The sequence below is a fragment of the Colius striatus genome, chromosome 9 (genome assembly GCF_028858725.1).
Source record: "Colius striatus isolate bColStr4 chromosome 9, bColStr4.1.hap1, whole genome shotgun sequence".
In the NCBI taxonomy this organism is placed as follows: Eukaryota; Metazoa; Chordata; class Aves; order Coliiformes; family Coliidae; genus Colius; species Colius striatus.
The window spans coordinates 49,925-62,163 of NC_084767.1; the positions used below are offsets into that span (position 1 = coordinate 49,925).

Below are 12,239 nucleotides of genomic sequence, written 5' to 3' on the forward strand. Positions count from 1 at the left end.
CCACCAAAACCCCACTTTCACCCTCAAAACCCCACCGAACCTCCACTTTTCCCCTCAAAACTCCACCAAACCCCCACTTTTCCCCTCAGAACCCCACCAATCTCCACTGTTCCCCCTCAGCAGACCACCAACCGCACTCTTTTCTCCTTAAAGCTCTACAAAAACCTTTATTCCCCTCAGAACCCCACAGTAAAACACTTTTCCCCTCAAAACTCCACCAAACCCCCACTTTTCCCCTCAAAACTCCAGTAAAACCCACTGTTGCCCTCAAAACTCTGCCCAAACCCATTTTTCCCCTCAGAACCGCACCAAAAACTTACCTTTAGACTCAAAAATCCTCCAAATCGCCACTTGTTCACTCAGAACTCCACTAAAACCCCTTACCTCTCAACACTCCACAAAACCCCCACTTTTCCCCTCAGAGCTCCACTAAAATCGCACTTGTATCTCAGAAATCCACCAAACCCCCACTTTTCCCCTCAACACTCCACCAAAACTCCACTTTTCCCCTCAGAACCCCATCAAAAACCCACTTTCACCCTCAAAACCCCACCGAACCTCCACCTTTCCACTCCAGACTCCACCAAGCCCGCACTTTTCCCCTCAGAACCCCACCAAACCCCCACTTTTCCCCTCAGAACCCCACCAATCTCCACTGTTCCCCCTCAGCAGACAACCAACCCCACTCTTTTCTCCTTAAAGCTCTACAAAAACCTTTATTCCCCTCAGAATCCCACAAAAAAACACTTTTCCCCTCAAACCTCCACCAAACCCCCACTTTTCCCCTCAAAACTCCAGTAAAACCCACTGTTGCCCTCAAAACTCTGCCCAAACCCATTTTTCCCCTCAGAACCGCACCAAAAACTTACCTTTAGACTCAAAAATCCTCCAAATCGCCACTTGTTCACTCAGAACTCCAGTAAAACCCCTTTTCTTCTCAACACTCCACAAAACCCCCACTTTTCCCCTCAGAGCTCCACTAAAATCGCACTTGTATCTCAGAAATCCACCAAACCCCCACTTTTCCCCTCAACACTCCACCAAAACCCCACTTTTCCCCTCCAAGCTCCTCCCAATTCCCACTTGCTCCTCAGAAATTCACAAAACCCCTCACTTTTCCTCTCAAAACTCCACCTTTCCCCTCAGAACCCCATTAAAACCCCACTTTGCCCCGCCGCCCCTCCCCATCCCCGCCCCCCGCAGCGGGCACCTGGCCGGGCTTCCTCCGCTGCTCCCGGACAAAAGCCGCTTCCCAGCTCTTCAGCAGGGCCTTGACCTCCCGCTGCCGCTCCATGGCGTGCGGAGCGGGGCCGTTCCCCGGCCCGGGGGGGATCCGAGACCTCCCGGAGCCGCGCAGGGACCGCAGCGTCTGGGGCTCAGATCGAACTTCCCGCTGCCGCCGCCCTTCAGCCAATAAGAAGGGAGGAAGCGATGACAGACACGGCGGCAGCCAATGGGCGGGCGAGGATGGCAGGCGGCACCTAGTAACGACGCCGGGCCCGCCTTCCGTGGTGAAACTCTCGCTCTGATTGGCGGAGGGGCGGTGCCGGGGTGCAGTGCGCATGCCTGGAAGCGCGGCCGTGAGGGGCCCGGCGGGAGCGGGGCGGCGGGCGGGAGGTGAGCTGAGGGGTCCCCGGGGATTGGGGGGCGTGAGGGCAGCTGAGGGGTCCCCGGGGACTGGGGGGCGTGAGGGCAGCTGAGGGGGATCCCGGGGATTGTGGGGGGTGAGGGCAGCTGAGGGGTCCCCGGGGACTGGGGGAGTGTGAGGGTAGCTGAGGGGTCCCCGGGGATTGGGGGGGCGTGACGGCAGCTGAAGGGGATCCCGGAGATTGGGGGGCGTGAGGGCAGCTGAGGGGTCCCCGAGGACTGGGGGGTGTGAGGGCAGCTGAGGGGGATCCCGGGGATGGGGGGGCGTGAGGGGAGCTGAGGGGTCCCCGGGGACTGGGGGCGTGAGGGCAGCTGAGGGGTCCCCGGGGACTGGGGGGCGTGAGGGCAGCTGAGGGGTCCCCGGGGATTGGGGTCGTGAGGGCAGCTGAGGGAGACCCCGGGGATTAGGGGGTTGAGGGCAGCTGAAGGGGACCCCGGAGATTGGGGGGGCGTGAGGGCAGCTGAGGGGGGCCTCGGGGATTGGGGGGCGTGAGGGCAGCTGAAGGGGTCCCCAGGGACTGGGGGATTGAGGGCAGATGAAGGGGACCCCGGGGATTGGGGGGGGTGAGGGCAGCTGAAGGGGACCCTGGGGATCGAGGGGGGGTGAGGGCAGCTGAGGGGGGTCGAGGGGTGTGAGGGCAGCACATGGGGGCCCAGGGAGGGAAGGGGGGTGTTGGAGATCCTGCTGTAGGCTTCCTTTATGGGGTGCTGGGGGTACCCCTCATTAAGAGGGGTGGGTCATGGGTCCTGCCCTGGAGTTCCCTATTGATGGGGAGCTGGGTTAGGAGTGCTATAGGGTGCCCTATTAATGGGGGATAGGGTTAGGAGTGCTATGGGAGGTCCTATTGAGAGAGGGCTGGGTTAGGGGTACCCTATTGATGAGGTGCAGATCTAGGGGTGCTGTGGGGTGCCCTATTGATGGGGGGCTGGATTAGAGGTGCTATAGGATGCCCTATAGATAAAGAGCTGGGTTAGGGGTGCTCTAAGATGCCCTATTGATGGGGGCTGGGTTAGGGGTGCTCTAAGATGCCCTATTGATGGGGTCTGGGTTAGGGGTGCTATAGGATGCCCTATTGATGGGAGCTGGCTTAGGGGTGCTATAGGATGCCCTATAGATAGAGGGCTGGCTTAGGGGTGCTATAGGATGCCCTATTGATGGGGTCTGGGTTAGGGGTGCTACAGGATGCCCTATTGATGGGGGCTGGCTTAGGGGTGCTATAGGATGCCCTATAGATAGAGGGCTGGGTTAGGGGTGCTATAGGATGCCCTATTGATGGGGTCTGGGTTAGGGGTGCTATAGGATGCCCTATTGATGGGGTCTGGGTTAGGGGTGCTCTAAGATGCCCTATTGATGGGGTCTGGGTTAGGGGTGCTATAGGATGCCCTATTGATGGGGGCTGGCTTAGGGGTGCTATAGGATGCCCTATTGATGGGGGCTGGGTTAGGGGTGCTATAGGATGCCCTATTGATGGGGGCTGGCTTAGGGGTGCTATAGGATGCCCTATTGATGGGGGCTGGGTTAGGGGTGCTATAGGATGCCCTATTGATGGGGGCTGGCTTAGGGGTGCTATAGGATGCCCTATTGATGGGGGCTGGGTTAGGGGTGCTATAGGATGCCCTATTGATGGGGTCTGGGTTAGGGGTGCTATAGGATGCCCTATTGATGGGGTCTGGGTTAGGGGTGCTATAGGATGCCCTATAGATAGAGGGCTGGCTTAGGGGTGCTATAGGATGCCCTATAGATAGAGGGCTGGCTTAGGGGTGCTATAGGATGCCCTATTGATGGGGTCTGGGTTAGGGGTGCTATAGGATGCCCTATTGATGGGGTCTGGGTTAGGGGTGCTCTAAGATGCCCTATTGATGGGGTCTGGGTTAGGGGTGCTATAGGATGCCCTATTGATGGGGGCTGGGTTAGGGGTGCTATAGGATGCCCTATTGATGGGAGCTGGCTTAGGGGTGCTATAGGATGCCCTATAGATAGAGGGCTGGCTTAGGGGTGCTATAGGATGCCCTATTGATGGGGTCTGGGTTAGGGGTGCTACAGGATGCCCTATTGATGGGGGCTGGCTTAGGGGTGCTATAGGATGCCCTATAGATAGAGGGCTGGGTTAGGGGTGCTATAGGATGCCCTATTGATGGGGTCTGGGTTAGGGGTGCTATAGGATGCCCTATTGATGGGGTCTGGGTTAGGGGTGCTCTAAGATGCCCTATTGATGGGGTCTGGGTTAGGGGTGCTATAGGATGCCCTATTGATGGGGGCTGGCTTAGGGGTGCTATAGGATGCCCTATTGATGGGGGCTGGCTTAGGGGTGCTATAGGATGCCCTATTGATGGGGGCTGGGTTAGGGGTGCTATAGGATGCCCTATTGATGGGGGCTGGCTTAGGGGTGCTATAGGATGCCCTATTGATGGGGGCTGGGTTAGGGGTGCTACAGGATGCCCTATTGATGGGGGCTGGCTTAGGGGTGCTATAGGATGCCCTATTGATGGGGGCTGGGTTAGGGGTGCTATAGGATGCCCTATTGATGGGGGCTGGGTTAGGGGTGCTATAGGATGCCGTATTGATGGGGTCTGGGTTAGGGGTGCTATAGGATGCCCTATTGATGGGGTCTGGGTTAGGGGTGCTATAGGATGCCCTATTGATGGGGGCTGGCTTAGGGGTGCTATAGGATGCCCTATTGATGGGGGCTGGGTTAGGGGTGCTATAGGATGCCCTATTGATGGGGGCTGGCTTAGGGGTGCTATAGGATGCCCTATTAATGGGGGCTGGGTTAGGGGTGCTCTAAGATGCCCTATTGATGGGGGCTGGGTTAGGGGTGCTACAGGATGCCCTATTGATGGGGGCTGGGTTAGGGGTGCTATAGGATGCCCTATTGATGGGGGCTGGCTTAGGGGTGCTATAGGATGCCCTATAGATAGAGGGCTGGCTTAGGGGTGCTATAGGATGCCCTATTGATGGGGGCTGGCTTAGGGGTGCTACAGGATGCCCTATTGATGGGGGCTGGCTTAGGGGTGCTATAGGATGCCCTATAGATAGAGGGCTGGGTTAGGGGTGCTATAGGATGCCCTATTGATGGGGTCTGGGTTACGGGTGCTATAGGATGCCCTATTGATGGGGTCTGGGTTAGGGGTGCTCTAAGATGCCCTATTGATGGGGTCTGGCTTAGGGGTGCTATAGGATGCCCTATTGATGGGGGCTGGCTTAGGGGTGCTATAGGATGCCCTATTGATGGGGGCTGGCTTAGGGGTGCTATAGGATGCCCTATTGATGGGGGCTGGCTTAGGGGTTCTATAGGATGCCCTATTGATGGGGGCTGGCTTAGGGGTGCTATAGGATGCCCTATTGATGGGGTCTGGGTTAGGGGTGCTATAGGATGCCCTATTGATGGGGTCTGGGTTAGGGGTGCTATAGGATGCCCTATTGATGGGGGCTGGCTTAGGGGTGCTATAGGATGCCCTATTGATGGGGGCTGGCTTAGGGGTGCCCTATTGCTACGCGCCTATTGCTGCGCGCCGCCCTCCGCTCGCCCTGCGCCCCCCTGCTCCTGCTCTGCCGCGACTTCCACGCCGAGGAGCTCTCCGTCTCCACCGTCGTCTCCCTGCTGGACTCCCTGGAGCCTGCCGCCGTCCGCAGAGTTGTTTCACGCTTCAACAACCTGGGGCTGGCGGGGCTGTGCGCAGTGCTGCCTCACCTCAGCCGCTTCCCCGCGCTGCGCAGCCTCAAGCTGCCCTACAGCAACGTGGACGTGCGCCGCACGGCCCCCGGGCACGGACGCCGGCATCCGCTGCTTGGCCGCTCACCTCCGGGCCCTGCCTGCCCTCAAGGAACTCGATTTGTACTCCTCCAGGCTTTCTGGGAGACTCAGGCAGCTCCTGGGGTAAGCTGCCCGCTGGGGGAGGGACTCCAAAACCTTCACACGCTGCAGCGGGAGGGAATGTGTGTGTGTGGGGGGGGGGTGGCATTGGGGTATCACCCACACCCTGTGGGGGCAGATTTAAGAGGGGCTGGAGTCCAACAGTAGCTCTGCACTACCTCAGGGGTTGGTCTCAGGGGGTTTTGGGGAGAGGGTTTGGAAGGTTTGGCATTTGCCCTGTGAGCAAAGATTTAAGAGGGGATGGAGTCCCACAGCAGCTCTGCCTCAGCTCAGGGGGCTGGTCTCAGGGGGTTTTGGGGGGAAGGTTTGGCATTTGCCCCGTGGGCAAAGATTTAAGAGGAGATGGGAGTCCCACAGCAGCTGTGCCTCACCTCAGGGGGCTGGTCTCAGGGGGTTTTGGGGGGGCTCAGGGTGTTTTGGGGGGAAGGTTTGGAAGGTTTGGCATTTGCCCCTTGGGCAAAGATTTAAGAGGGGATGGAGTCCCACAGCAGCTCTGCCTCGGCTCAGGGGAGGCATAAAAGAGGGGTTTGGGGTGCCTGAAGATGTTTTGGGCAGCCTCAGGGTGTTTGGGGGTTGGGGTTTGGCATTGGGGAACTGTCTACACCCTGTGGGCAAAGATTTAAGAGGGGATGGAGTCCCACAGCAGCTCTGCCTTGGCTCAGGGGGTTTTAGGGGAGTTGCCCAGTTTGGCACTGTGCAACTGTCTACACTTATGAGGAGATGGAGTCCCAGAGCAGCTCTGCCCCAGCTCAGGGGTCTGGTCTCAGGAGGTTTGGGGATACCTCACGGGGGTTGGGGGAGACTTTGAGGGAGCTGAGGGATTTTGGGGGATCCTGGGGGTGGAATTTGGGCAGCCTCAGGGTTTTAGGGGTCTGTGGCTGGTTTGGGGAGGGCCTCAGGGGATTTGGAGGTGGGGGAGCCTCGTGGTGGTTTGGGGGTGCTTTGGGGGTTCCCCACTCTGCCACCCCATCCTGTCCTCCCAGCGAGCTGCAGACTCCCCTGGAGAGTCTGGCGCTGGCCTTCTGCTGCCTGCTCCCCTCCGACCTCATCTTCCTGTCCTCGAGCCTCCACGCGCCCTCCCTGCTCCAGCTGGACCTGAGCGGCCACAACCTCACGTCCCCCAGCCTCCTGCAACCCTTGCGGACGCTGCTGGAAGCCGCTTCGTGCTCGCTGCTGCAGCTGGAGCTGCTGGAGTGTCAGCTGGGGGACGCGGAGCTGGAGCTGCTGCTGCCGGCGCTGCGCCGCTGCCGCCGCCTGCGCTGCCTCGGTCTCCTCGGCACCCCCCTGAGCGCGGCGGCGCTGCGCGGCCCTGCCCGACCTGCGCCTCGTGGGCTACTCGCAGCCGCCGCGGGGCTCCGGCCACCACACCCCCACGCAGGGGGAGGAGGGTTTCCCGGCGGAGCTGTGCCGGCTGCTGGCGAGCGCGGGTAGAGCAGACGCCGTGTGGGCGACCAGCCTCCAGCGCTACGGAGCCATCGACTACTTCAGCTTGTAGCATCCCCCCCCCAGGGAAGCTTCACCTCGGGGCGCTGTGCCGGGCTCTGGGCTGTGCCACTCGGTTATGGTGAGTTCATTAAAGCCAACCCCACCTTGCCCGATTAACCCAAGTCCTCCTGGGATGCTTGGCAGGAGGAAGTGGCAGAGCTCAGCGGAGGGGATGGAGCTCTTCTGCTTTTAATGGACCAAGGAGAGAGCTGGCTGCTGTTCTGGCACACAGGGCACTGACCAGAGAATCATTACAGATGGAAAAGCCCTTTGAGCTGCTGGAGTCCAACCCTGACCCCACAGTGCCACAGGCACCACTGAGCCACGGCCCTCAAGCACCTCAGCCCCACGGCTCTGGGACCCCTCCAGGGCTGGGCACTCCCCCAGCTCCCTGGGCAGCCTGGCACAGGGGCTGACACCCCTCTCAGGGAAACAGTTCTGCCTCAGCTCCAGCCTCAACCTCCCCTGGGGCACCCTGAGCCCCTTTCCTCTTGGCCTGTAGCTTTTAACTTGGGAGCAGAGACCGACCCTCTCAGCCACAGCCAGGGAGTCAGAGTGATCAGGTCTCCTCTGAGCCTCGTTCTCTGCAGACTGAACCTTTGCCTCAGGTACCCTCATTTAGCCCAGAGCTTCCCAGTGCATCTTCTCTCCCTGCAGCCCCTCAGTGTCCCTGTGGCAGTGAGTGAGGGGCCCAGCACTGAGCACAGCCCTGGAGCTGCAGCCTCCCCAGGGCCCAGCACAGGGGACAATCCCTGCCCTGGGGCTGCTGCCACCCCACTGCTCAGCCCAGCCAGGCTGCCACTGGCCTTCTTGCCCCCTTGGGCACGCTGCTGGCTCCTTGCCCTCAGGCAACCTCAGCCCCTGGCCACATCCCTCTGAAGAACTTCCCTTCCCTCTACACACCAGCCAACATCACCACAGTGGCACCCACAGTGTGGCAGCAACACTGTCACCGTGGCAGCACCCGTGGGGACACCCACACTGTGGCAGTAGCACCGTGTGTCACCCACCACAGCTGCACCAACCTCACCATAGCAGCACCAACCTCTCCACAGCTGCACCCACACTGCTGCAGTGGCACCCATCACCTCTAGGCTCATTTCAATTGCCAGAGACCTTTAATAGCACAGTGGGGGGACCCACACACAACACCCACATCCCTGGCACCGGCACAGGTGCTGTGGCACCTCACCACAGCATCAGCCACACGGTGTGGCTGAACACCAGCTCTGCCTCCTCCTCCTCGTCGCCCGGGGCCATGCAATGCCCCTTCCCACCCCCTCCAAGCCTCACCCCCGCCCCGCGGCCCCGCCGCTCTCCGCCTCCCCCGCCCCTTCCCCTCCCCGCAGCAGCTGCACCAGCTCCCCCGTGAGCCGATACCTCTTCCCCTCCCACCAAAAGTGAGTCGGGGGCTGCTCCGGCCCCTGCTCGTACTCGAAGCGGGACCCCCACTCCAGAGCCAGCGCCGAGCGCACCGGCCCCGCGCCCCCCGCCCGGCCCGGCGCCGGGTGGTACAAGCGCCCGTTCTCCGGCAGCATCACCAGCGCCTCGGGCCGGAGCGGCACGGCCAGCCGCTCCCCGCCGCCGCAGAACGACAGCACGGCGCGGCGGGAGCAGGAGGAGGCTGAGGAGGAGGCGTCCGGGGGCAGGAGGCGGGTGAAGACGATGGGTCTGTGCTCGCAGCGCAGGAGGTTGCGCTCCGCGCCGCAGCGGGACACGAACGGGAATTCGCGCTCGTAGCGGCCGCTGCGGTTCCGCTCCAGCCGCGTGAAGAAGAACGTGAGGAAGGTCACGTCTGCCGGGATGGACCCTCATTAACCCGCGCCTCTCCTTAATTAACAGCCCCCCCTTTTAATTAAGCCGCATCGCCGCTCGTGGTTAGCCCGCTGGGAACGGCCGCTGCGGGGCTGCGAAGGGAGGGTGAGGAAGAAGAGGAGGAGGAAGGCAACGTCTGCTGGGATAAACCATCATTAACCCCTTCCCACAATTAACTCCGTGTGCTCCTAATTAACCTCCAACCCTCCTAATTAACCTCCAGCCCCCCTAACTAACCCCCAGTGTCCCCATGATTAACCCACTTGGAACAACTGCGGTTCTAAGGGAGGGTGAGGAAGAAGATGAGGAGGAGGAAGGCAACGTCTGCTGGGATAAACCATCATTAACCCCTTCCCTGAATTAACTCCCTGTGCTCCTAATTAACCTCCAATCCCCCTAATTAACCTCCAACGCCCCTAACTAACCCCCAGTCCCCCCATGGTTAACCCCCTCAAAACAACCACTGCGATTCTAAGGGAGGGTGAGGAAGAAGAAGATGAGAAAGGCAACGTCTGCTGGGATAACCCCTTCCCACAATTAACCCCCAGTGCTCTTAATTAACCCCAACCCTCCTAATTAACCTCCAACCCTCAGTCCTCTCATGATTAAAGCTGCTCAGAACAACCACTGCTAAGGGAGTGAGGAAGAGGAAGGTGATACCTGCCAGGATGGACCCTAAGTAACCCCACTAATCAACCCCTAAACCTCCTAATTAACTTCCACCCTCCTAATTAACCCCAACCCTCCTAACTAACCCCCAATTCTCCATAATGAACCCTCCCATAGAGGCTGCCAGGGTTCAGCTCCAGGTGAGTGAGGAAGGCAACGTTAATTAATCTCACACCCTCGTTAATTAACCCTCCCCTAATTAACACCGGAGAAAGGGGGGTGTTCCTTAATGGGAAAGCGATTTGAAGGGGCTGAGGGAGGTTGGGGGGGGGGGGGGGGGGGGTGAGTAGGGATCAGTGTTACCAAGTGCCTGGGAGCAATTAAGGGCAGGAAGTGGTTAATTAAGGTGGTGATTAATATGCAAATTAGGTTGAGAGGAGGATGTTTTGGCACCTACGAAGGCCATGAAGGGGATGAGAGTATCTTCTCCCCACTCCACAGCCCCCCCAATACAGATGAGACCCCAAATAAAGATGAGTCTCTAATTAAAGACCCTAATTAAGGCTAAAACGCTACTGAATGGTGATGGGGAGGAGGGATTTTGGGGTGATTTGGTTTTTTGGAGGGGTTCTGAGGAGATTTGGGGGGGTTGGGGGGATTTTGATTGCTTTTGGAGAGAGTTGGAGGGGATTTGGGGTTTTTTGGGGGGGATTTGGGGGCTTTGGGGATTTTCGGGGGATTTATTTTGGGGGGGCTGGAGAGGATTTGGGGGTTTCTGGGGGGCTTTTGTGTTTTTTGGGGTGATTTGAGGGGATTTGGAGACTTTGGGGATTGTTTGGGGGGATATTTTGGGGGGTTTGGGTGGATTTTGACATTTTTTGGGGGGTTGGAGAGAATTTGGAGGCTTTTTGGGGGGGATTTGGGAGGTTTTGGGATGCTCTGGGGGGATTTGAGGGGGATTGTTGGGATTTGGGGGCTTTTGAGGTCGGGGGGAGTTGGGGTTTGGTTTTTTGGGGGGATTTGGGAGGCTTATTTGTGGGGGTTTTAGGGTGGGATTTGGGTCTTTGGAAGGGGTCAGAGAGGATCTGGGGGATAATTTTGGGGGGATTTTGGTTTTTGGGGGCATTTTGAGGGGTCATTTTTGAGGGGGAGGATTTGGGGGGCTTTTGGGGGGATCCCAGTACCTTTGAAGCAAGTGATGAAGTTCTTCACTTTGGTGTCATCCAGGAAAAGCTGCAGAAAAAAAGGGGGAAAGCCTCAAAATCCCAAAGCAGGTGCAAGGGCCAAATGGGATCTGGCTGGGATCCATCCAGGGGCCATCCAGGCTCTGCCCTGGGTCCATTTACAGTCTTTTCATGGGGGTTTTGTCCAGGATCCGTTTTGTCTCTGGGCTGGGATCCATCCAGGTTGTGTCCTGGGTCCATTTAGAGCCTTTTGGGGAGGGGGGGGTTTGTCTGGGATCCATCCAGGCTCTGCCCTGGGTCCATTTAGGGTCTTTTGGGGGGCGGGGGTTGTGCAGGATCTGTTTTGTCTCTGGGCTGGGATCCATCCAGGTTGTGTCCTGGGTCCATTTAGGGTCTTTTTGGGGGGGGGTTGTCCAGGATCTGTTTTGTCTCTGGGCTGGGATCCATCCAGGCTGTATCCTGGGTCTATTCAGAGCCTTTTGGGGAGGGGGAGGTTGCCTGGGATCCATTTGGGATCCATCCAGCCTCTGCTCTGGGTCCATTTAGGTCTTTTTGGGGGAGACTGTCCAGGATCTGTTTGGGTTCTGTGCTGGGATCCGTTTGGGATCCATCCAGCATCCATCCAGCCTCTGTCCTGGGTCCGTTGAGGTCTTTTTTTTGGGGGGTTCTGCCCAGGATCCATTGGGGATCCTCTCGGATCCTTACAGACACCCCTTTAACCCTATAGACACCCACATATATCCCTAGAGACATCCCATAACCCTACTGACACTCATACAGACACCCCCTTAACCCTATAGACACCCACATATATCCCTACAGACACCCCCATAACCCTACTGACACTCATACAGACACCCCCTTAACCCTATAGACACCCACATGTATCCCTACAGACACCCCCATAACCCTACTGACACTCCTACGTACCCCTAGAGACACTCCCATAACCTTACAGACACCCCCTTAACCCTATAGACACCCCCATAGATCCCTATAGGCATACCCCATAACCATATAGGCACCCACATATATCCCTATAGACACCCCCATAACCCTACTGACACACACACACGTATCCCTATAGACACACACATGACCATACAGACACCCCCATAACTCTGTAGGCACCCACATATATCCCTATAGGCATCCCCGAAGCCTATAGACACCATATATATCCCCCCATAGCCTCCTCATAGCCCCCCATAGCCTTCTCATAGTCCCTATAGCCCCTTCATAGCCCCCCATAGCCTTCTCATAGTCCCTATAGCCCCTTCATAGCCCCCACAGCCTTCTCATAGTCCCTATAGCCCCTTCATAGCCCCCCATAGCCCCTATAGCCCCCATAGCATCCTCATAGCCCCTATAGCCCCCTCATAGCCCCCCATAGTCTCTTCATAGCCCCTATAAACCCCTCATAGCTCCCATAGCCCCCATAGCATCCTCATAGCCCCTATAGCCCCTTATAGCCCATATAGCCCCCCATAGCCCATATAGCCCCTTCATATCCCCTATAACCCCTTCATAGCCCCTATAGCCCCCCATAGCCTCCTTATAGCCCATATAGCCCCCCATAGCCTCCTCATATCCCCCTCATAGCCCCCCATAGACCCTTCATAGC

At 58.3% G+C, this 12,239-nt stretch overlaps 2 protein-coding genes across 2 annotated transcripts in view; one reads left to right on the forward strand and one right to left on the reverse strand.

Moving 5' to 3' along the window:
* LOC133626083 (leucine-rich repeat-containing protein 14-like) overlaps positions 1-7,124 on the forward strand; it is a 33,418-nt gene extending 26,294 nt beyond the window's left edge. Inside the window, 4 exon segments of the mRNA XM_062002714.1 lie at positions 5,127-5,408; positions 5,410-5,525; positions 6,506-6,826; positions 6,828-7,124. Coding sequence (XP_061858698.1) covers positions 5,127-5,408; positions 5,410-5,525; positions 6,506-6,826; positions 6,828-7,017 — 909 coding nt within the window. The 3' untranslated portion in view covers positions 7,018-7,124.
* A 1,156-nt stretch (positions 7,125-8,280) lies between these two features.
* Positions 8,281-11,632, reverse strand: LOC133626084 (UPF0598 protein C8orf82 homolog). Its single transcript, XM_062002715.1, has 3 exons — positions 11,622-11,632; positions 10,616-10,662; positions 8,281-8,802 (listed from the first exon to the last, which is right to left on the reverse strand). Exons 1-3 carry the CDS (start codon positions 11,630-11,632, stop codon positions 8,297-8,299), a joined length of 564 nt encoding a protein of 187 aa, XP_061858699.1. The 3' UTR covers positions 8,281-8,296.
* Between the last annotated feature and the right edge of the window lie 607 nt (positions 11,633-12,239).

Coding starts and splice junctions, on each gene's coding strand:
- LOC133626084 (XM_062002715.1), bottom strand. Junction 8,803..10,615: donor CTTCATCACTTGCTTCAAAG/GTACTGGGATCC, acceptor CCATCCCGGCAG/ACGTGACCTTCCTCACGTTC.